Source organism: Haliotis rubra, unplaced genomic scaffold, assembly GCF_003918875.1.
Source record: "Haliotis rubra isolate DU_JTF1 unplaced genomic scaffold, ASM391887v1 Scf490, whole genome shotgun sequence".
Lineage (NCBI taxonomy): Eukaryota > Metazoa > Mollusca > Gastropoda > Lepetellida > Haliotidae > Haliotis > Haliotis rubra.
The window spans coordinates 299,603-322,084 of record NW_025767180.1 but is presented as its reverse complement, the minus strand read 5'-3'; the positions used below and the strand labels follow the sequence as shown (position 1 = coordinate 322,084).

The 22,482-nt window shown below is 37.6% G+C and overlaps 1 protein-coding gene across 1 annotated transcript in view; it reads right to left on the bottom strand.

The window, feature by feature from the left end:
- The window catches only part of LOC124291416 (oxysterol-binding protein-related protein 2-like), a 105,089-nt gene that overhangs the window by 50,758 nt on the left and 31,849 nt on the right, over positions 1-22,482 (bottom strand). The window contains exons 8-9 of the mRNA XM_046728404.1: positions 21,955-22,141; positions 21,489-21,600 (exon numbers count right to left, since the gene is read on the bottom strand). Of these exons, the coding sequence (XP_046584360.1) occupies positions 21,489-21,600; positions 21,955-22,141 (299 nt within the window). The remainder of the gene's footprint in view (positions 1-21,488; positions 21,601-21,954; positions 22,142-22,482) is intronic.

Below are 22,482 nucleotides of genomic sequence, written 5' to 3'. Positions count from 1 at the left end.
TGCAAACTGCTAGAGTGTACCAGACATCCTACATAGTTAGACTGACTGACTGACTGACTGACTGACTGAGTTTAGTTTTATGCCGCTTTTAGCAATATTCCAGCAATATCACAGCGGGGATACCAGAAATGGGCTCTATACATTGTACCCATGTGGGGAATCGAACCCGGGTCTTCGGCATGACGAGCCAACGCTTTAACCACTAGGCTACCCTGCCGCCCCCAGACTCAGAAGTTTGGGCCCATCCCTCAAACATTCCAAGATGACAAATATCCTGCAGTGTTACAAATGAAGAGATCTCCTACATCATCCTTGGGACATTTCCTGATACCGGTACAAGCATCTGTACTAAAATGTCGCACTGAAATGTACATGATGACAAGGCCATCTCAAATTCATTATCACAGTCCAACTGTATCCTTCCAAAGATAGTTAAAAAATGATAGAAAAACAAATAATTATTTCACTGTGGCCTAAAACTCAAAATGGAATAAGTGACTGAGTGAGTATGGTTTTATCTGCTCTTAGCAATATTCCAGCAATATCACGGCAGGGGACACCAGAATATTGGCTTCACACATTGTACCCATATGAGGAATTGAACCTGGGTCCTCGGCGTGATGAGCAAAGGCTTTAACCACTGGACTACACCATCGCCCTCAAAATGGAATAAACATGACACCAGAATTACAGTCTGAAGTATCCACTTGCCAATACTGCAACACCAACATCGCCTATTCCAACACATCCAACCATCCATAGTGGCAGTATTGACTTTTCACGGCTCTCTATTTTCTGGGCTTATTTCATCCTGTGGTCAACCTCTCTGTACCATTAGGTGCGGTCAATAACTGGTCAAAGGAAATCGGCTTATCACCTGTCTATTGCTCCTGAGGGGGTAGTCACAGTGCTCCTCCGTATGACAAGGTTATAAATATCACTGCAGGACTGAGTAAATACTCGGAACATTCACTGATTGCTGTAGTACTGTTAACTGCCAGTTGCATTTATGTTTCATGAGTCTCTTGGTGGATGCTCCACAATATGTGTTTAAACTGAGTGCTGGGACACAGTGTTCGAGAATGTTGTTTCAAAGTAACAGGACATAGGGTCCTGTAAGTTTCAGATGTCTGTCTGACCCATTCAAAATTCATAGGACCCATAGCATAAAATTAAACACACATTTCAGATTTAAAATTTCTTATAATTGGCATTGAAATTATTAACAAACATAAGATTTATAAACAGAAAACAAGTGTGACATGTCACATATAACAACTTCATTGTGTCATTGTGAAATATACAGTCACACACTGGGGCCGGCGGGTTGTACACTTCTATCTGACTGTTTGTGAATCTGCCGGATTTGTCAGAGGGTCCGATGCTATTCATGAACACTGGGAACACCATCATGTAACACAGTTCAAGATGAGATGGCCAGTATCTGATAATATCATCCAGAAGGGATGTCAGGATGTCCTGGTGTATCTGCACATGATAATATGATCTGTGAAGATCCGGGTTAGAACTGATCTTCAGTAACCATGCTTGTCTTAAGAGGCAACTAACGGGATTGGGTGGTCAGGCTCGCTGACTTGGTTGACAAATGTCATTGTATACCAATTGTGTAGATTGATGTTCATGCTGTTGATCACTGGATTGTCTGGTCCAAACTCGATTATTTACAGACCGCCGCCATATAGCTAGAATATTTATGAGTGCGGCGTAAAGCTAAACTCACTCACTGTGATTTATTTCCATTCAAATAGTAAAATATATTTTTTGGCAAAAAACTATCATTATAAAGTACTTGGGCTTGTGTGACCCATCATCGGTCACAAAACAAAAGGCTAAATCTGATGGTGAAGTGCTATTAGGATGTGGCAAACTTAACCAAACATGGCAGATGAACATAAACTTGTGACAGCAACAACATCTTCTTGGCCCTACCACATGAAACGTTGAGAATATCATACAAAAGTATTGCAAATGGTAATTGAACACATCATGTACTCAAGGATCATGCTACATACAGGCATGAGAGGTAGGCATATTGTAAGGAAAAACTGGTTGGGCACATTTGACATTTACAAGAAAATGTGTGGAGGACTATTTAAAATAATCACAACTGTATTTTGCGATTATATTATCAGGAATATAATAAAAGAAACACACACAGAACCAGTAAAGTCTTAATAATAATTCATGAAGGATAAAGTATTCATAGGGTGAGCATCACTTACGATATTTTTTCTATGAATAATATAAGAACTAACATAAATATTCTGAAATCAGATATAACGACAGCTGTATGAAAACCTTCACCTTCCTGTCCTTTAACCTGATGTCCTGGTTTAATTTGCCACTTCCTACAATGTGTGGGTGATGCACGGCAATCAGTGGTAGTTTACTATTGGTATGGTCACTGAAGGTTTTTTAAGCGTTTGGAGGGGCATAGTCTGTCATACAGACTTGGAAACAAACATATCCAAGAAAGCCCATGCTAGTCTAGATTAACACAGTTTCTGAAAAAGAACAAAGTCTCTGGGCTCCTTTTCATCATATTTTATTATTATAGTATATTATCGGTAACCATTTGTTTCTGTAAAATATGTTCATTGCAGAGACTATATGTTAGTCTAGGAGGGACACAGTACTCCTTGTAATGGTGACCGCCTCCGTGTTGTAGTGGTTAAAGCGTCCGCCCGGAGAGCGGAAGGTTGCGGGTTCAATCCCTGACTGCGTCATACCAAAAGACGTTAAAATATGGTACTTGTTGGTCCCTGCCTGGCTCTCGGCATTTATGGGTACAACAAGGACTGGTCGGCTCGGAGTCAGTATACAGTGTCTGAGTGGGGTATTCATGCTTCACTGCGGCATGGTATCTCAGTGAGCTAGCACTATAAAACCAGCTTCAGTCTGGGCTAGTACAAGCAGCCGCACATACACATACACATGCATGCACGTGTCGTTATATGAGCGAAATATTATCAAGCACAACGTTAAACCCAATTTCACCTCACCTCACCTTGTAATGGTAATTATTGTTTGACATTAAGTCAGGATCTTGTTTACAAGATACATATTTGATAGAAACAAATGAGGTACTAAAGGTGATGAATGTTCATGATCATTATCTTTTAGATTGAAACAAATTTATCATAAGTTATGACATGATCAATATATATATTCTATTTTGGTATCAATGTCATAGATTCATGCCGTGGTATGAATGCATCAAAGTTTGATAAATCATGCAATCACTTTTAATTTAGAAATCGTTTACTCTACCCCCAAGTATCATTTTGCCTGGAACTATTTGAATCAAAGCTCAGAGGTATATTTATTAGGACACTGCCTCAAACAACTTCATGGTGTCCCTCCTAGGCACCATGTTGGTTTTGGATAATGCAGCAGGTGCAAGATGGTTGACATCTTGACGCATTTTTACCGTGGGGAATAAAATGATATTCCACAAATGTAAGGAATCTTATTTTACTGACTGATAAGTTGCGTGATTAATTAGAATGAGGGAAATATTGGACTGTGCTGATGCTACAATGTGGTACAAAGAGGGGAAGGTAATCTGTACATGGTCAGGATTTCAGCCTTTAATGACTTAATTAACCCAAAAAGGGTTATTTATGACAGTATAATAGATAAATACTGTTGGCAGTTCAGAACTTTCAATGAAGCATTACAGAATGACTTTGTGGCTTCATAATCTGACAGCCCATCTTCCAGCCCTCCTTGAAGTGTGAACTAACACAGCACAATAAGTTAACAACCCTTCAAGTAAACATTATTAGATCAGGAACAGTGCCAGGAGTCACACTTGAGAAGATCACCATTCATGTAGGGCTTGTAAACATATCATTACTATGTTTTGGAGACAAGTTGTTGTGTCTACGAGTCACCGACCAGTAGCTGTCATAAACTCACAAGACAAATTCTGAGGAATGGGAAAGGCTATACCCTGTAGATAGAAGCACACAGCATCCATAAGACTTTTCACTAATCCTCCAGCCCAGCTGCCATGATCTTGTTTAAACCTTAACATGGAAAGCAACTGAGTTTGGAGAGCGAGCAAGTTTGGTTTTAATGCTGTGTGTCAGCTTAATGTCAGAAAAAAGCCTTTACTTATTAACTGATCTGAAAAATGTTCACCACTTTTGTGAAGCCCATAGGCACAAGTGTGCTTGAGAGGCCTAGAAATCAATAATCCAAAATTTGACCCCCTACTCATAGGTTTCTGTCTCTCCTAAGGGAGGCCACTCTGTACAGCAAATTTCAGAGACACTGACAACAAAGAAATACAGAAATGAGCAAACAAAGCAACACCATGGAGTGAGTGGGTGAGTGAGTGAGTGAGTGATATGGTTTTATGCCGCTTTTAGCAATATTCCGAGCAATATCACGGCGGGGGACACCAGAAATGGGCTTCACTTTGTGCCCATGTGGGGAATCGAACCCGGGTCTTTGGCGTGACGAGCAACACCATGGACTAAATAAAACTTGGGAGCTGTCCAGGGTAGCAGGTGACTCATCGCTAAGACTGCCACAAGTAGAACCCTTCAGCATGATCATGATGATAATGATAGTCATTTGACTCACAGCCGTAAATGGGACCCTGATTTAGTCAGTGGACAGGAGCAGACCAACTATACAAACATCTTTGCTGTTTCAATGACCTCACGTCCACCCTTAACCACATATTCATTCAGGAATTATTTGTGACACTTAAGTACCATAAAACCTTAAATAAGTCCTCTATACTTGTTCATATTTCAGGATTCTTATTTACTCAGTGATTACATGAGGTAGCCCTTTAGTATTTAGAGACGCTTTAGCATCACATTTTAAATTGTGTTATAAATGTCTCTTTTTTTGTTTAATTACTGGACAATTTGTTTTTATTGTTTCAGCATATTCAGCCATATCATTTTTCTTCCTTACACTGTCATCAAAATTTTAAAATACACCATCCTCTATACTAAATAAGAATAAACATTCATATTATTTTCTCGCACCAGCGTGCTTTAGTCTTGAAAAAAAACAAAACAACCTTCCAACCAAGTCAGCAAGCCTGACCACCCAATCCCTTTAATCACCTCTTACAACATGCGTATTTACTCACAGGTGTGTCACACTGATTTTACAAAACTTATTATTCTTCTCTCTAGCCTGGGGAATACAAGAATTCTGATACATCTTGTATAACCTCTCTATACACTTTATGACAAATATAACAGCGGCGTATCTATTCACAAAGCAAATTACATTACAACGATGGCTACAGACTTCCAATATATATGAAAATAAGAGCAACAGACATTTATGACAATGCCAGTGACACAATAACATTTCAATATGATAAAACCTGAAACATGTATTCATTTATGATAAAATCTAAGGGACGTGCAATTACAAATTTATATTAAACGTAATAATTCTAAGGGAAAATGTATTAATTTTCAAATACACAGCGCACAGGAATAAGTGGTTGTCAACCAGAAGAGTACTCATCACTGAAAGAGAGTGAGTGAGTGAATATGGTTTTACCGCTTTAGCAATATTCCAGCAATATCACGGCGGGGGACACCAGAAATGGGCTTCACACATTGTACCCATGTGGAAAATCGAACCCGGTCTTCAGTGTGACGAGTGAACGCTTTAACCACTAGGCTACCCCACCGCCCCATCATTGAAAGAGAAAAAGGTTATATTAAATTCAGGTCATTGAGCAATTTCATATGTTCACCATCATACACATTATATTGTTGTGCTGTTTAGTTGTATAGAAGTATTTTGTCACAGACTAAAAATAGTCCCATAGTGTAACAACATGTGATTTCTGAGCGTGTCTAGCACCAATAACTATTTTAACCATCATGAATGTAATTGTGCCCCTGGCACTTTTAAACCTTGATACTCAATCATGATATAGAAAAGGAGACAGATTTACAACTTTCACAATAAACCGTGACTGAATTGGACTTGCATGGTCTCTATTAGGACTGTATGGTATTACCGGTATACCGATATATCACAATATGCCTTTCAATGTATTGCAATGTTTTTCCTCAGAGCCAGAATATTGGTTAATAAACCTAAATAAAGGTTTGTGAATATTTGTACAGTTTAAGTTAATCTACGCAGACTTTCATTTACACTGAAGTTTTCCATTTTAATCAATTGACCAAACAGTATACTTCACTAACAAAAGGGAAAATACAATCCCCCAAAATCACATCTAAACTTGAAATTTCTGTATTCACAACTATAAAATGTATTTATAGAGTTTAGTATGTAGAACACAGACTCTGCATGTACAATCAATGTCACTCACTGCCAAACACTGAAGCAGCCAATATATCACAATACATATCGGAATATTGGAACCAGAATTGCAATATACTGCAATACAATTTATTGTAAAATACAAATACACAGCCCTAGTTTCTATATTGCTTTGATCTGTATTTTAGTAATATCACTACAGGAGACACCGGAGCAACAATATACAAATCTGTGGAATCAAACTCGGTCCACTGACGGGTAATTGAACGCTTTAACCACAGTGCTACACCACTACCCTTGTAAGCAAGGTAATACGCGTGATTCCTGCGTATATGACGCAACAATTTTCTGAAAGACTCTCAAAATATTATAATACGTGTCAAGCTTGAGGCATGTTTTATTAATGACCCTCAGAATTCAGTTCAATAAACTCGATTTGATAAGCAAATCGCATGATAGCTTTCGTTTTATTGCAAACTGTGTTGAAAACGCTCGTGATATTAACAAAAAGTATGGGAACACAGAAGGCTAAAAATAGAGCCATGCTAGAATGCGGTAAAAATACCCACCAATTGCATTTGAGTATGTCATTCACTATTTTCAGACAGTAAATTTCTGCATTTTAGCACATCTGTCTAAAATGTAGAAATGGCAGATTTGTGCTTTTTGATTCACACAAAGAAATATTACACTAAAATTTTAATGACTCCCAAATAATGAAAATGACTCCCAAAAATAAATACTGTGAGTCACCATGACTCCCATTTTTCAAAGTCTGGGTAAAACACTGTGAATATGGTGTAATGCTAACGGAGTCAACAAAGAAATTGTTTTTCTTGATTTTAAACATGTTGAAGCAAGCTTTCTTATAGCATATGTATTAAACAGTTTAGTTTTAGATTTCATAGAAACAGATCCTTGTTAACTTTACTTTAAATTCTACTATTTGAGTTTAAAAGTACATATACTAGGTCACTTACGGACACAAATATATTCAGCAATGTTGATAACATTTTACTCTCTTCATATACACAATCATTAGTTTAATATTGTTTTGTTCTCTATAGTGATATCTTCTTATAACATGACAGTTTATCCTTACTATCGGTAATACTGTAGCAGAGATTTACAGGACGCGAATTCCTGCGTCCTATATGCATAAAAATGGACAAAGGATGCAATAAAATTTATTAGCGCATCAACAGGGATTTACATGACACGAAAAAGTCCAAATAACTTTTTGTCAAAATTCCAATCAAGTAACAATAAGTTATCACTGAGTTTGATACTAGCTGGGTTATGGTATTATTTGCAATTTAATTAATGTGATCATGATACACGATACAATAACAGTATTAATAATAATATTTAAGTGTCTGGGACCCCCCTTTTGTAGTCAAGGACCCTGAACATTAAGGGTATGAAACCCAGGGATCTTCAAATACAGGAATCAAAGTAAATCCGTGCTGTAATAGTTTTACTGTCCATCGATGACAGGTTTAAATCTTCAAATTGTATTCATCATTGATTAATAAATTGTTCTCGTCATGATATGGCTGAAATATTGCTGATATGCTATTATGCAGATTGCTAAATATTAACTCACTCACTCACCTAGTAGACTTGAAGTTGCACAAGTCTTTAACACAATAATTATCATTTTTAATCATAATTTCTAGATTATATATACCATGGATGCACTGACCCTATAAAAGACTGTTCTCAGATCTGCTTATTTAACTCGCCCATTCTTATTCTAAGGATAAACTTGCTATACATCCGTGAACTCATCATTCAGTACAGCCTCAGAGCAAAGCTAAGTCATTCTATGTCATTAGCTATTAAAGCGTACTTGACTGAGAGAAGGCTTAATGGGATAGTCAAACCAGAAGACACATTTAGACGCTCGGTTCTGTGGAGGTAACTGAAACATTTGATACACATTATCAGTAAAAGCATTTAATACTAAACTGGTAAACATGCACAACCTGAATGGATTGTTGAAGTCATACTGTAATCATCATGAGAATACGTTAACTTGTTGCCAAGAACCAAACACTGACATCAACAACCAATCATTGAATACACAATTCACTATTAGTAATAATCTGCCACAAGAAAAATAGAGTTACCACAGCACAGCATCACATGTGTATTTTTGAGCCAGCTATTCCTGATGGATCCCTTACAATCCTGACAGCTGTAATGTTCAAAGATCAATTTTTGAAATGTTTGTTCTTTATGCTGCACTCAGCAAATACCTGTAAATAATTCAATCATCCTGTGATTGATATCAAGATCAATGATCCGAGCATGGTGACATGAGATCAACTGAGTCACCGAGCCTTACCACCCCATCCATTAACAATGATTAAATCGCCTTTTAAGTTTATGGCTAGCCCCTTAGGAGAAATTCTGACCTGAAATCCCCTCAGGATATATCATTTTGAATACAACTGAAGTGTCAGTTTATCACAGGCGTGGAAATAACCCATTGCCCGAGGCCTGAGTCCAGTGTTTTTTTCTGTCGGGCAAGCAAATTTGTATATCACACTGTACCGGTGTCCAGTTGACTTTCCAATATTAATTATGTTGTTTATTTAAAAAATCAACAAGAATACGTACGGTATAGTGGAAAAATTTTCAGGGCAAGTGATTTTACATGTGCCACTGTACCGGAGTACATTTGCAATTTTAAAGTTATTTCCTCCCCTGTATCAACTGTAACGATGAAAGTAATGTTTTAAGATCACTGGCCATGAAGCTCACAGTTCATAAATCTTCAACCATAAAAATATCAAATCATCAAGCAATAACTACATTAAAAAATATTCATTTGATAATGTGACCTCATAGAAACAAAAAGACATAAAAAATAGCACCATCTTAAATATATCCATTTCAAAATGACATACTGCTTATGTCTCAGATATATTTTGCCAGCGTTGGAATCAATAGGTGTATTTATATATATATGTATCATGTATGTATACACGCCCACACATAAACGTGTAAACCTGAAACTGTGTCACAGTCTACGTGGCCACGCCACAAGGTGCCTGTAAACATACAACACAAGTACAGTTTACTTAACTACAGCAGACCAACAACCCCTGCACGCATTTATTTAGTCGCTGGCCAACACCTCGCTTTGTAAGGCAACATTACATTACCAGAGGGTCTTGCGATTTGAAGAGACGTTTTATTAACCAGCTATTCATATTAGTCAATTACAGTATTAAGAACATGCACACTCAGCGCTGAATGCTCGTACAAAGACAGAATCTATATATTGAAACTGCCAGTTTCAAACCCGTAACGGGAAATTGAAAATTGGGATTGTTCAGTGTTTAATTACTTGTGATGGTTTTCGACAGTTGGGGCAGACAGCATACCATAATGGCCGTACATATGAATGACAATGAATGCCGGGTGGGTTTCTACCTGGGATAATCCTGAGACTGATCCTTTCAAGCACTCCTGTAGATATTGACACTGACCTACTTGTACTAGAGCTGAATAATCTATGTACATGGCAGTATTACGATACGTATTGATCGCTGGATTTAGAATTCAATGATGTGTGCACTTGAAGTTTGAGTATGTGATAACCTGTAATGTGACAAATTATAGATTAAGGGGTCCAAAGATTCAAAATCGAAGGTTATGTCAACAATCTTGAGAACACAGGACAAATTTCAAACACTGGCATATGTACATCAAGGTAGACCACGAATGGACTGAGAAAAAGTAATAATTTCTGTACTTCAGATTATTATCAAAGGTAAACATATTTAGGTCTTTCATCAGGCAATCATTTGGACAGCATATATTTACTCTTGAAGAATCTAGCTGAAACAGACCTAAAGTAATGAACAATAACTTAATTGAAAAGAATAGGCTAACAGTAACAAAACCTGAATAATCTCTTTTCTATTTGAATTCTTCAAATAAATACACTTGAAGACATCAAGTTATCAATTCTTATATATATATAATGTCTTACAACCAATTGTAAGTGGTAACTACACAATAAAATACAAGCCAGATTGTCAATACATGGACAAACATATACACAGCCACTGTTACTTGGAGACTTGTAAAAATCTTGACAACTAGTTGCTTTATCCAAACTATAAATTATTCTACATAACACAAAGTCTAAACATGACCTACGGAATGTTGGATATGACAAATGGTGTCTGTTCAAGTCCATTACAAACACTTGACAATTGTGTGACACAAATACCCTTAGTGATGTACACAAACACAAGAAATAGATTCCATACACATACTGTCGCTGCATGAAACGATGTAAATTTCATTGATGATCAATATGAGCATATGCAACCATGTCAAAACAAATTACAAATTCGAATGTGTCAGTACAGCGACTTGCTCTAACAATTTCTGCAGCTGACTGGCACAAACACACCATGCATCAGTGAACACTAAGCACTTTGTTCTGACATCTGATTAACATTTAAATATATTAGAAGCATAGTCCTATACTTGTAAACAATTAGTGGAGTTATTACCATGATTGGCTAATTATGCTACTGTTATTTGACTGTACTCCCACCATTACCCTGCATACAGTAGGGTTGGGTAACAAGTTACTGAAGTTCATTGATAACGATTTGCTGAATATATATATTTCGGGAGAGAACATCTAGAGAGGACCAATTTGAGTACAACAGTTTTTAGTTTACAAGCCCATACTTTTAATTTGGCATTACTTTCAATACAATTTATACTGAGTATGTGGCCTAGAATAAGCTGGTCTCTGTAACATATGAAGTATTTTAATTAGACCTAGGTTTTGTAGCAGATTTATTTGAAATAGTATTTATAATAAAATACTGTGATGATCAATTAACAAAGATAGATTAATGCTATAACTTTTAAAGTGAAAACATGTGATTTTAGCAATAAGGAACATTATTTACAATAAGACAAACTTCGCCTCAAGACTAAATTGACAGACATCTATTTGGCGGTTTAATTATTGAAAACCATTCATTTTAACAAGTATACCTTAAGATTTCACCAACTGATACGTTCGTTCAACCCTAAACAAACTGTGAGGTCACGAATATGAACCAAGGACCATTCAAACTTTATCCACGTAATTAAGTAAGCTGAATAAGCAATTGCAATCAGATTAAAAATGCATGTAACAAACGAGCACCTGTCACTCATAGACAGGCGAAATTCGGTCGTAACGAAAAAAGCAGGAGTACTGTCATCCTGTGAACGCTCATTAAGTAATTAACTTGTAATGCACCTACCTATAGAAAATGGGCTGGGCCTCAGCCCCGTTCTGGTCGGAATCAGTGGGATCCATCACTTAACACCAATATCCAGATCGCGAGGTGACCATGCCAAACAACTCGACGAAGTCGATGTGCTGGCACTGTGAGTCGCTAAAACCGGGCTGTCGAACTGAGCTGACTGTAAACTCAGCCTTTAATGAATCTTGTCAGTTGATGGTTATCAAGCATGACCTGTTTTCCACAGTACACATCATATACACGGTTTTACAGTGTCATGGTATGTTTTCTTGTCAACACTTCCGATAAGACTAACCACCTGTCTTGACTCAAATGTCACTATGCACAAGCACAGACGATACACCGGTTTCGTGCAAATTCCGGAATGGGGAAGATGTGAAATGCGGAAACGAACCTATTCACTTTCCATAGCGGAGAGATACGTTGGCGGTTTGGGATTAAAAGATCTTGAATGTGAAACTTCTTAATCCTTTCTATAATTACTTATTAGGTATGCACAATATGTGATGAAAAACTATTCTCAAAGATAAATTAAACTATTAAGTATGGTTCACAAAACATATTGTTGATTTTTATATTAGAAAGAACAGCCTTAAAAACTAAAACCACAATGAATTTTTTTTAAATGTATTAGATACTATTCCAAAGAAATACATATTTTCTGCATGTCAATGTCAAATAATACTTGCACAAATGGCTGAAATATGGGGGAAAATGACATTTTAAATCTTTCAATTTGGATTTAAATTGTAATAGCATTCATACAAATTTCTGCTTCAATGGCCTGAACTTTCCCTTGGGTGAGCAAAAAATGAGTGGAGTATCAATAAAACCTTTTCATGATTCAAATGATTCCCTTGACACATTATTACACTAATGTTGAGTGATACTCTAACTCATTTACCAGGATAACAAAAAGTGATAAAAAGTCCACAAAAATATTCCTGATTAACTAGGTTTACATGTTAATACCAACAATCCTTATCTTTCAACTGTCAACAACATTCAACCTATGAAAGATCACAAACCCTTGAAGTCTTCTTGGAGTTGAGTGCACAAATGTACAAATCTGCGTGTAAGGAAAATCAATGTGAATATGGTTTACGAAGCGATGTGATGGGTGGTTGTGTGATGCCATGAAATGGTGGGAAGTGAGCTGCTTTAGCACCTGATCAATATCTGCTCTCTAGGACATGGTGGAAAAAACACTCTCGGAACTAGGTGAAAAAACACTCTCTTGAGGCATGGTGAAAAATAACTCTCTCGGAACTTGGTGAAAATAACTCTCTCGGAGCTTGGTGAAAAGACACTCTCTTGAGGCATGGAGAAAGATAACTCTGTCGAGGGGGTGGTGAAAAATAATTCTCTCTCGAGGCGTGGTGAAAAATCACTCTCTCGAGGCATGGTGAAAAAACACTCAGAAAACATATTCTAAAGAACACTGTATGGGGAATGGTGAAACGTAACTCTCTTGAAAAAAGGTGAAAAATACCCACTCTCTCTGGGCATGGTGAAAAAACATTTGGGACATTGTGTAAAACACTCCCAGACCTTGCTATTAAAATTGTCTCTCAGGACAATGGTGAAAAATAACTTCTTGAAAAAAGGTGAAAATAATCTGTCTCAGGATAGGGCCCAAAACTGCTCTCTCGGGACAGAAAGTAACAGAAAGGGAAACAGTACAATGCAGCATCCATGATTCTGTGATGTATAAGTATATGTCCACCATCACTGCTGTTCTTTTGATATCTGAATGATGTGATGTCTTTAAGTAATAACGTGATACACATCCCAATTGTGTAGATCGATGTTCATACTGTTGATCACTGGATTGTTTGGCTCAGACTCGATTATTTACAGACCGCCGCCATATAGCTGGAATATTGCTGAGTGCGGCGTTAAACAACAAACCAGTCAACAATGTGATATGTACTGGTGTTGCACTACAATATGTCAGTGACTTAGAAAAATAAATAAAACTTAAACATAACAAATCAAGTAATATATAATGTGTCATTATATATTCCACATGACAGCGTTTATGATTTATGTGATGTCACTTACTTGGCAAGGGGCAGTTGACACTGCTCAGGGTACAAGATAATTGCAACTTGAACTAGTTTTTCATAAATAACCTCTTAAACGGTTAAATGCAATCTCACCTCATACTTTGAATTCCAGGGAGGAGAGTAAGTGAGGGAATGTCAACTATCACATAATGAGTGAGTGAGTCAGTTTAGTTTTACGCCGCTTTTAGCATTATTCCAGCAATATCACGGCGGGGGACACCAAAAATGGGCTTCACACATTGTACCCATGTGGGGATCACATAATGACTGACTGAGTTTGGTTTTACGCCGCTTTTAGCAATATTCCAGCAACATCACGGCGGGGGACACCAGAAATGGGCTTCACACATTGTACCCATGTGGGGATCACATAATGACTGACTGAGTTTGGTTTTACGCCGCTTTTAGCAATATTCCAGCAACATCACGGCGGGGGACACCAGAAATGGGCTTCATACATTGTACCCATGTGGGGATCACATAATGACTGACTGAGTTTGGTTTTACGCCACTTTTAGCAATATTCCAGCAACATCACGGCGGGGGACACCAGAAATGGGCTTCACACATTGTACCCATGTGGGGATCACATAATGACTGACTGAGTTTGGTTTTACGCCGCTTTTAGCAATATTCCAGCAACATCACGGCGGGGGACACCAGGAATGGGCTTCATACATTGTACCCATGTGGGGATCACATAATGACTGACTGAGTTTGGTTTTACGCCGCTTTTAGCAATATTCCAGCAACATCACGGCGGGGGACACCAGAAATGGGCTTCACACATTGTACCCATGTGGGGATCACATAATGAAGTCCAGAACAGGATACTACTGACTTAAACAAATGACCATCACCATCACTGTCCAATGACATCAAATCAGCTAAGTCATGGAGATTGGCATATAATCGGAAATTTTAACCAAAACTTGTTATAGATTTTATTGAATGAGACTGATTTTAATGACTACTTGATGAATCATAATCTTGATGAATGAGAAATGTTTTACACTGATTTTTGACACATTCCAGCAATATCATGGGGAGTGACACCAGAAATTGGTTTCATATGTTGGACCCATTTGGGGAATCAAACCTGTATTTTGGTGTGATGAGAGAATGCTTGAACCACTAGGCATTGTGTTGTAATATTTTAAACTCACTGAGAACCTATTTTGAACTGATCTCACTGACTTGTCTGGGAATCTTGATTTACACTAAGGTTTTGGTTTTAATGCATTCTCTTTGGGCTGAATGGTTTAACTTCTTGGAATTATTGCAGGAACTGGCAAGAATGTTTCAAATAACTTATCATGACTTTAAAACATTTTTCGCAAAATTTTACTAACAGACAAAAACCCAACTCCACTTACTTTCTTAATTCCTTCTGGGAAAAGGGACTAAAAATGACACATAAAATATGTTTTTAAAGGATAATTAGTTAGTCTTTACTTTCCAAAGTTGCAGAAAATATCTACATCACATTATGTTTTATGGTTTCAGATAAGTGGGATCAGTAACCATTTCATAACACAAAAACTATAACAACTCCTTGACCTATTTGAACAAACAATATCTCCCAGCAATATTTAAAAACTAAAATCAATTTGATGTGGAAGAAAAACTGTTAACCTTCATTATTTACTGTAAGCTGCCAAAGTGGCTTTATTACGTCCCCATTTTTCCAATATCTGATTGATTGTGTAATCTCCAGAAGAGAAGCATAACTCCCACTGATTAACACAATCAGCTTCCAGGCTGTTGACAGAACCCATGCTATAAGCCGGCCAGCTCGTACCACTTACTGCATTGATTGTACAGATCATAAGTGTTGTGATCTATAGTCAGGATTGACAAGAACTGAGGCCTTGGTCAGGTTCTTCCAACCTACACTTGTTGTATGGGTTTTATCAGGGAACTGCTTGTTCCAGTTTCGTAAAGAATCAAGAAAAGTAATGGACCACATCGTCGCTTGACTGTAATGTTGAAAGGAGTGAGTGAATGAATTTAGTTTTATGCGCTTTAAATGCAATCTGTAGCTTATGTTGAAAGGTAGGAGAGTGAATGAATTTGAGTTTTGATGCCGCTTTTAGCAATATTCCTGCAATATCACAGTGGGGACAGCAGAAATAGCCTTCACACATTCTACTTAAGTGGGGAATTGAACCCAGGTTTTGGCGCGGACGAGCGAACGCTTTAACCACTAGGCTACCCCATCACACTGTTGAAAGGAGACGGGGTGAGGTTAAATGAAGTTTACTGTTAAATTTAAGATGATTTCACTTATTCTTTGTGTGTGTGCATGCTTGCATGTGCGCACATGTGTCCATGATATTAAACTGTTGATGGTACATGTATTAAACTAATATATGAAGCTGTTTACTTATATTTAAAAAATCAAGTTGAAAACATATGGAAACAGTAAATCTTCATTTGATGTTTGATCCGACCCAAGTCACAAGAGTAGATCATATGTCAAGAAGAAGAACACTCTGTGAGAAATTATAGCAAATGATATGATAATTGTCAGTATATTTTTCTATCATAATGAGGGATTGCCAATTAATGCGATCATAGTTTTTGATTTCCAAGGTAAAGTTGCATGCATATTTTCATGATTTATAATATCGCAAACATGTGGCTTTTTATGACACCTTCAATATGATAAAGAACATTAAAAATGTGTTATATAACCTAGAGCTTGTAAAGAGAGAAATCAGAATAGATCCACGAGGTCATGTGGTCCATCGTCTTAGCTCTACATCAAAAGGCATAACCTTTCTAACTGTATATGAACCTGGTGTCATATTTCCTAATTATACATTCACCAACACCAAGTAATTGGCAAAAAGACATTTTCAATATGGCTGCCATATCAACTGGCCCTGTCATGTTTCAATTAGATCTGAGGTCTGTGGCTAAGTTTCATAACCCTGTTGACATTATCAACTTTTAAACTAAAGAGCACCTTGATCTGAACTTTCAGAGAAGACGTCGAACATATAATACTTCACCAGTCTGGTTTCCAAGTATTATTCCCTTGGGTCCAGTAAGCTTATGTGTCAAACTATGGGAAAGGATACTGAATAAAAGTTCCGACTTGAAGACAGAAGTGTTTGACATACACAGTCCTCAACTACTTTGTTTTTTATTCAAAACTTAAGCTCATAGATCTTGCATTCTGCTACAAAATGGACATTAAACATCCGAAGTGTGACAAAGCTGTTATCCACAGCAACACCGTTAAGTAACCATGATGTGGAATACATTTGAGAAGTGACCCCATGGAGTTATGTAACAGACTTCAGCTGAGCTCCCTCTGTAGTGACAAGTCCTGGTTGTTAATAGAGAAGATGATTTCCCACTGGTCTCGTATAGGGAAACTGACACAGAAGCATTAGCCTTAGGGCAGAGTGAACTCTGTTAAACAGCTTGCTTGTAGATCCTCCTCTTGGACATACTGGAGGTGAAACATTCCAGAATATTCTACTTATCCATCAACATTGATGTGCATGTAGCTGCTTGTATCAGGGCTTATGCCTGTTTTATAGTGCTAACTCAGTTAGATACCAAGGTGTCAGATGCATTTTATTGATTCCATGCTGACCGTTCCATGTATTCATGTCCTTAATGCCAAGCGCCAGACAGGGAAACAAAAAGTACCATTTTTTAACGTCTGTTGGTATGATGTCCCCTGGGAAATGACCTTCTACTTTCAGGGCAGACACTGTATCCACTAAACCATGGGAATGTGTGAGTGAGTGAGTGAGTATGGTTTTACACTGCTTTTAGCAATATTCCAGCAATATCATGGCAGGGGATACCAGAAATGGGCTTCACACATTGTACCCATGCAGGGAATCAAACCTAGGTCTTTGGCATGACGACGAGTGAATGCTTCAACAACCCGGCTACCCCACTGCCCCTAAACCATGGGAACATTCCAGACTGGAGCCTGGGCTCATCTGATGTGAAAGATGCAGAATGTTGTGGGATGGACATTTACCAGATGATACAGGACTGTTGTTGAAGTCAAGTTGTGACAGCAACACAATGTGTGTTCCAGTGCTGTGTTCTATGTGCACAAGTGACTGACCCTGGGGATACAGGACTACTGGATCCACGGTACGATTAGATGTTAAATGAAATCAACAAAACCCTCCTTCATTACCACCAACCCACTCAGATAATGTTCCCATTTCTTTAGGACAATGCACACAGTCCTTCTCACTTTCATGTTTGAATAGAGTTAAGCTTCATCAAGTTCATTGTAAACCAGTATATGTATCAGAACTGTCAGATGTGATATTTATTCAGAATCACTTAATGTGTGGATGAATGCCAGTATTAAGTCTTAATCCTGCAGTTTCATAGGTTGAAATGAATATGTCAACAGATATTTGTCCTCAAAAGCCATTCAGTTGAAGTCTGTTTACTCAGTTGATTAAAGCCCCATTGGTGGATTAATTATGTAAAGGTACTCTGAGAAAAACACATGTCATATTCAGTTTAATCCAAATCTGGTTTTCTCTACCTTCTTGAGGTTTGCAAAAAAAGACTGAAAGATACACCATTTTGAATTTCTTTGGAGTTTATTTCAGAAAAAATATTTGACATTTTGGCAGCACATAGAGCACATGGATGTTTACATCACAGCGTTAAGTTAAATGTCAATTTTCATAAATTTTCGAGGAAATACAAAATAAGAAATGTCTCATAACCGAATCATGGAATTCTCAACAGTTGGAATAGTATCCACAATAACGTAACTTCAATATGACAGCTAAATATCTTTTTTCCAACTTTGTAACTATTTTGAATTTGGAAGTGTTTCTTTATTTTTGAAATACAAGAGAATACTTGATTTAACATTACAAATTATGCAAAATTCATAAAAGACCAACAAATAATGAATTCAAAACTGTTTCATGTTTATAACAATGATAATAGTTTTGTGTGGAAAGTTCCTTACACAAAATAACAAAGAATAAAGATGTAAAAAACAATGTAAACATATGGAAAATATTTCTGCTATGATTATTAATATATCTTTTGGTTTATCCCAATAAGTCACAAAGCAAAAGCAGGAGGCAAATGTGGTATATTTGTATCATCATAAGCTATAAACAATAAAGCAATGATACTCAAAAAGAATTATCATAAGCATGATAATAGCAACATTAAATAACAGTACACACATCGCCACCAAACTCGAACAGTTACATACAATACTTGGCAACATTAGCTGTGAAGCTGAGGGTTAATGTTGACACTGTGATAGCTGGCCCTGACTGAGTATTTGTTTATCAATAATTAGGCGTAGGACTATATTGGTTGTATGTCAGTATCAGTATGTCAATATTACACCTGTGAGTGAGTGAGTTTGGGTTTACACCGCTCTTAGCAATATTCCAGCAATATCATGGCGGGGGGACACCAGAAACGGGCTTCAAACAATGTACCCATATGGGGACTCAAACCCGTGTCCTCGGTGTGACGAGCGAACGCTTAAACCACTAGGCTACCCCACTGCCCCTATTACACCTATGCCATAGCTGTCTTGATGAGCCTGGATGTAGGACACATTTTCAGAAGGATCTTCATGCTATTACGTTTGTATGACAGACCAACAACAGTCATAATGGCTGATAATTTGTGGAATTGAAGCTAGACAAACCGGAAACCAGTGGTCTCTGGGCCAAGCACAATCATATAGACACACATTGTAGATGCAACATCCACAGTTTGATGATTACTGAGATATGACTGACTGACTGAGTTCGGTTTTACGCTGCTTTTAGCAATATTCCAGCAACATCACGGCGGGGAACACCACGGAATGGGCTTCTACACATTGTACCCATGTGGGGATTGAACCCGGTCTTCGCAATCATTTAACACACTTTGTAACCACTAGGCTACCCCACCGCCTCACTGAGATATGAATGGTATGAAGGACATATTGTTCAGTTTTGTTCTCTTGTCTAGAATTCAATCTGATGAACTGATGATAATCAAAATGTTTTGCAGAAGCTGATTTCAACATTCCTGCACATTCAGACAAACATACCACATATTCCCTATGATGGTAGTGTACAATTCAGATCTCCTGTATGAAGACCAGATATTTGAACTAGAAGGCTATCCAATCACCATCCAGTGTATGAGTGAGTAAGTAAGTATGGTTTTATGCCGCTTTTAGCAATATTCCAGCAACATCATGGAGGTGAACTCCAGAAATGGGCTTCACACATTGTACCCATGTGGGGAATCGAAGCCGGGTCTTCAGTGTGACAAGCAGACGAATTTAACCATAAGGCTCCCCCACCAACCCTCCAGTGTATGGCTTTTGACACATTGCAGTCACACCCATATATTGGTGATCTCTGTGCTAGGTTTAATGAAGACATCTTGTTGGTCACAAACACTCCATACTTCTGGGTGCAAATCCTTGGTCTTGTTGGAAACACAAGAACACTTGAAATATCTTTATGGAGGGAGCAGTGAAAAGGGTCTCACTCATGATTATGGCACTTATATACTAACGCGCATGCATGTGCGTATGTGGCTTTTCGTACTGAAGATGCCATTAACCTGGTTTTATAGTCCTCTGATCAGCCATGCTCCAATTTAACGTGAATGTCCCACTCAAACTATTATAAAGCTGTAACCAGGATATGTCCCACTCAGACTATTATAAAGCTATAACCAGGATATGTATAACACCCAGACACCCTCAGGTAACAGAGCTCCTAAGCCAGCAGTCCTTGTTCTATCCCTAGTTGCCAAGCACCAGGTCGGGTATCAAGTACCATTTGTTAACATCTTTTGGTATGACACCAGGTGATCGAACCAACGACCTCGTAAATGCTCTTTCCACTGCGCCACGAGGGTGGCTATCAGTTTATGAAATTTGAAACAGCATCATAAACATATTGCTGAGATGAGTATACTTTCTACCTCTACCAGGTATAGTAGATAATAAACTCATGCAATTAATATGTCAGTTTGTTAATTTTATACAAAGCTATAAAAGAAGCAATACATGTTTTTTGTTCTTTGTTTAACGCCACACTCAGCAATATTCCAGCAATATTCCAGCAATATATGAGTCAATCATATAGCTGGACTTGCCACTAATCTGGTACTGTAGCCAGTCAGTCCCATTCATATTCTGATACAACAATTTTCTGCACCTTTGTGGGAGGTTGTGTGACATTAACTTTCTTTTCAGCCAATAAGCCTCAATGCTCCTAACTTCTCACTATAAGTGATGGAAGCATTCAGACCAGCATATATGATTTCAGTATCTAAAAAAACTGAACAAAAACGACAAATTTTGAAAGTAAAACTCATTGTGGATGTTTCAAACATCTTGTCATTTGTGAGCTCCATCGCACATGCATCCAAAAGACAGTACCCCACAGAAAGATCAGCGTTCAGGTGCACAAATAAAAATTAGCAAAGGTTGTTAACAAATGAAGCTGAAGTGTTTTTGAAAGCTGAAAACTGATTGGCGAAACTTACTATGCAATTCTCATTCAATTTGGGCGGCAAAGCTCACTGAAAATAATTTGATCTCTCTGACATAAATGATTTAAAACAGGTACAGTATTTCATCTGTTGAATGCACACACATCAGAGAATTCTGCACATTTTTCACATGCAGTCTGCTTCATTTCAGTACAGTCCTCTTGTGTTGCCGCTTACTGAAATCCAACCGTAGAATCTCAAAGTTTATTAGAGAGAGGAGGGAGATAGACACAGAATGACCACAGCCGTCACAACAGTTGCTTATTGAGAATATCAGTGTTTCAAATACCTTGCCCACGGTTTGACTTCTGTGCTTGTTTTCCCATTTGGGGAACTCACATCAAAGTCCTGAGATAAGGCATCTGTGAAAGACTCGGTAAAAGATTCATACCTTGGAGACCCTGGAAAAGAATGGTCAAGAGATTGTTTCTTTTACTAAGTTATGGTCATATACTCTATCAGCATCATGACATAAGAATGGGCATCTATTTGAAACAAATTAACGTTAAAACACCATATGTAACAAAGAAACATTCCACTACACTCCTGAAAGTGTGTGTGTAAACAAAGGGAGATAATAACCCAAATGAACAAAAACTTATCTCCCCTTAGAGCATGATGTGGTCAAGAATTAGAAATATATTTGTTCTTTGTTTATATTTTATTGATGATTTTTTAAAGGATATCTGAGCACATTCTCACTCACAAATACATGATTAATAGAAATGATATTTTTCATTCCATTTTGAACTTACCAAAGACTTCGTCCCCGTCATCGCTACAATCATAGAACTCGTCATCATCAGTGTCATAAATTCGTATAGATGACTTGTGACTACCAATAGACTTCTCTAACTCATGATGTTCTGTGGCAAGAGCATGCAGTGCTTCTTGTAACACACGACTTTTCTCCATTTCTTCTTTTAGTTGCAACTGCCTGATCTGCAAAACAGAAAAGTGTTAAATTGCAGTTCAAAAATATTACAGTCAAGTACCATCGTGTAAAAGTTGAACGGACCTTGGTAAATACTGGAGTTATCTAAGGTTAACACAACTGAAAAATACATGAATAAAGATAGAATCCGAAGGAACCAAGCTCTTACTTCAAGACAGACATAAGGTCAACTCAATAAAGTTTGAGACCACAGTGTTTGACTGTAATTCCATCAGCTTTTGGGTCAGCTAGAAAACAGGTCTGCAGGTTTTCAGAATTACAGTTCAAGTCAATAAATAAAACCTCTTATTCTTATTTCATCATCCTGAAAATGAACAGCCTTTCATTT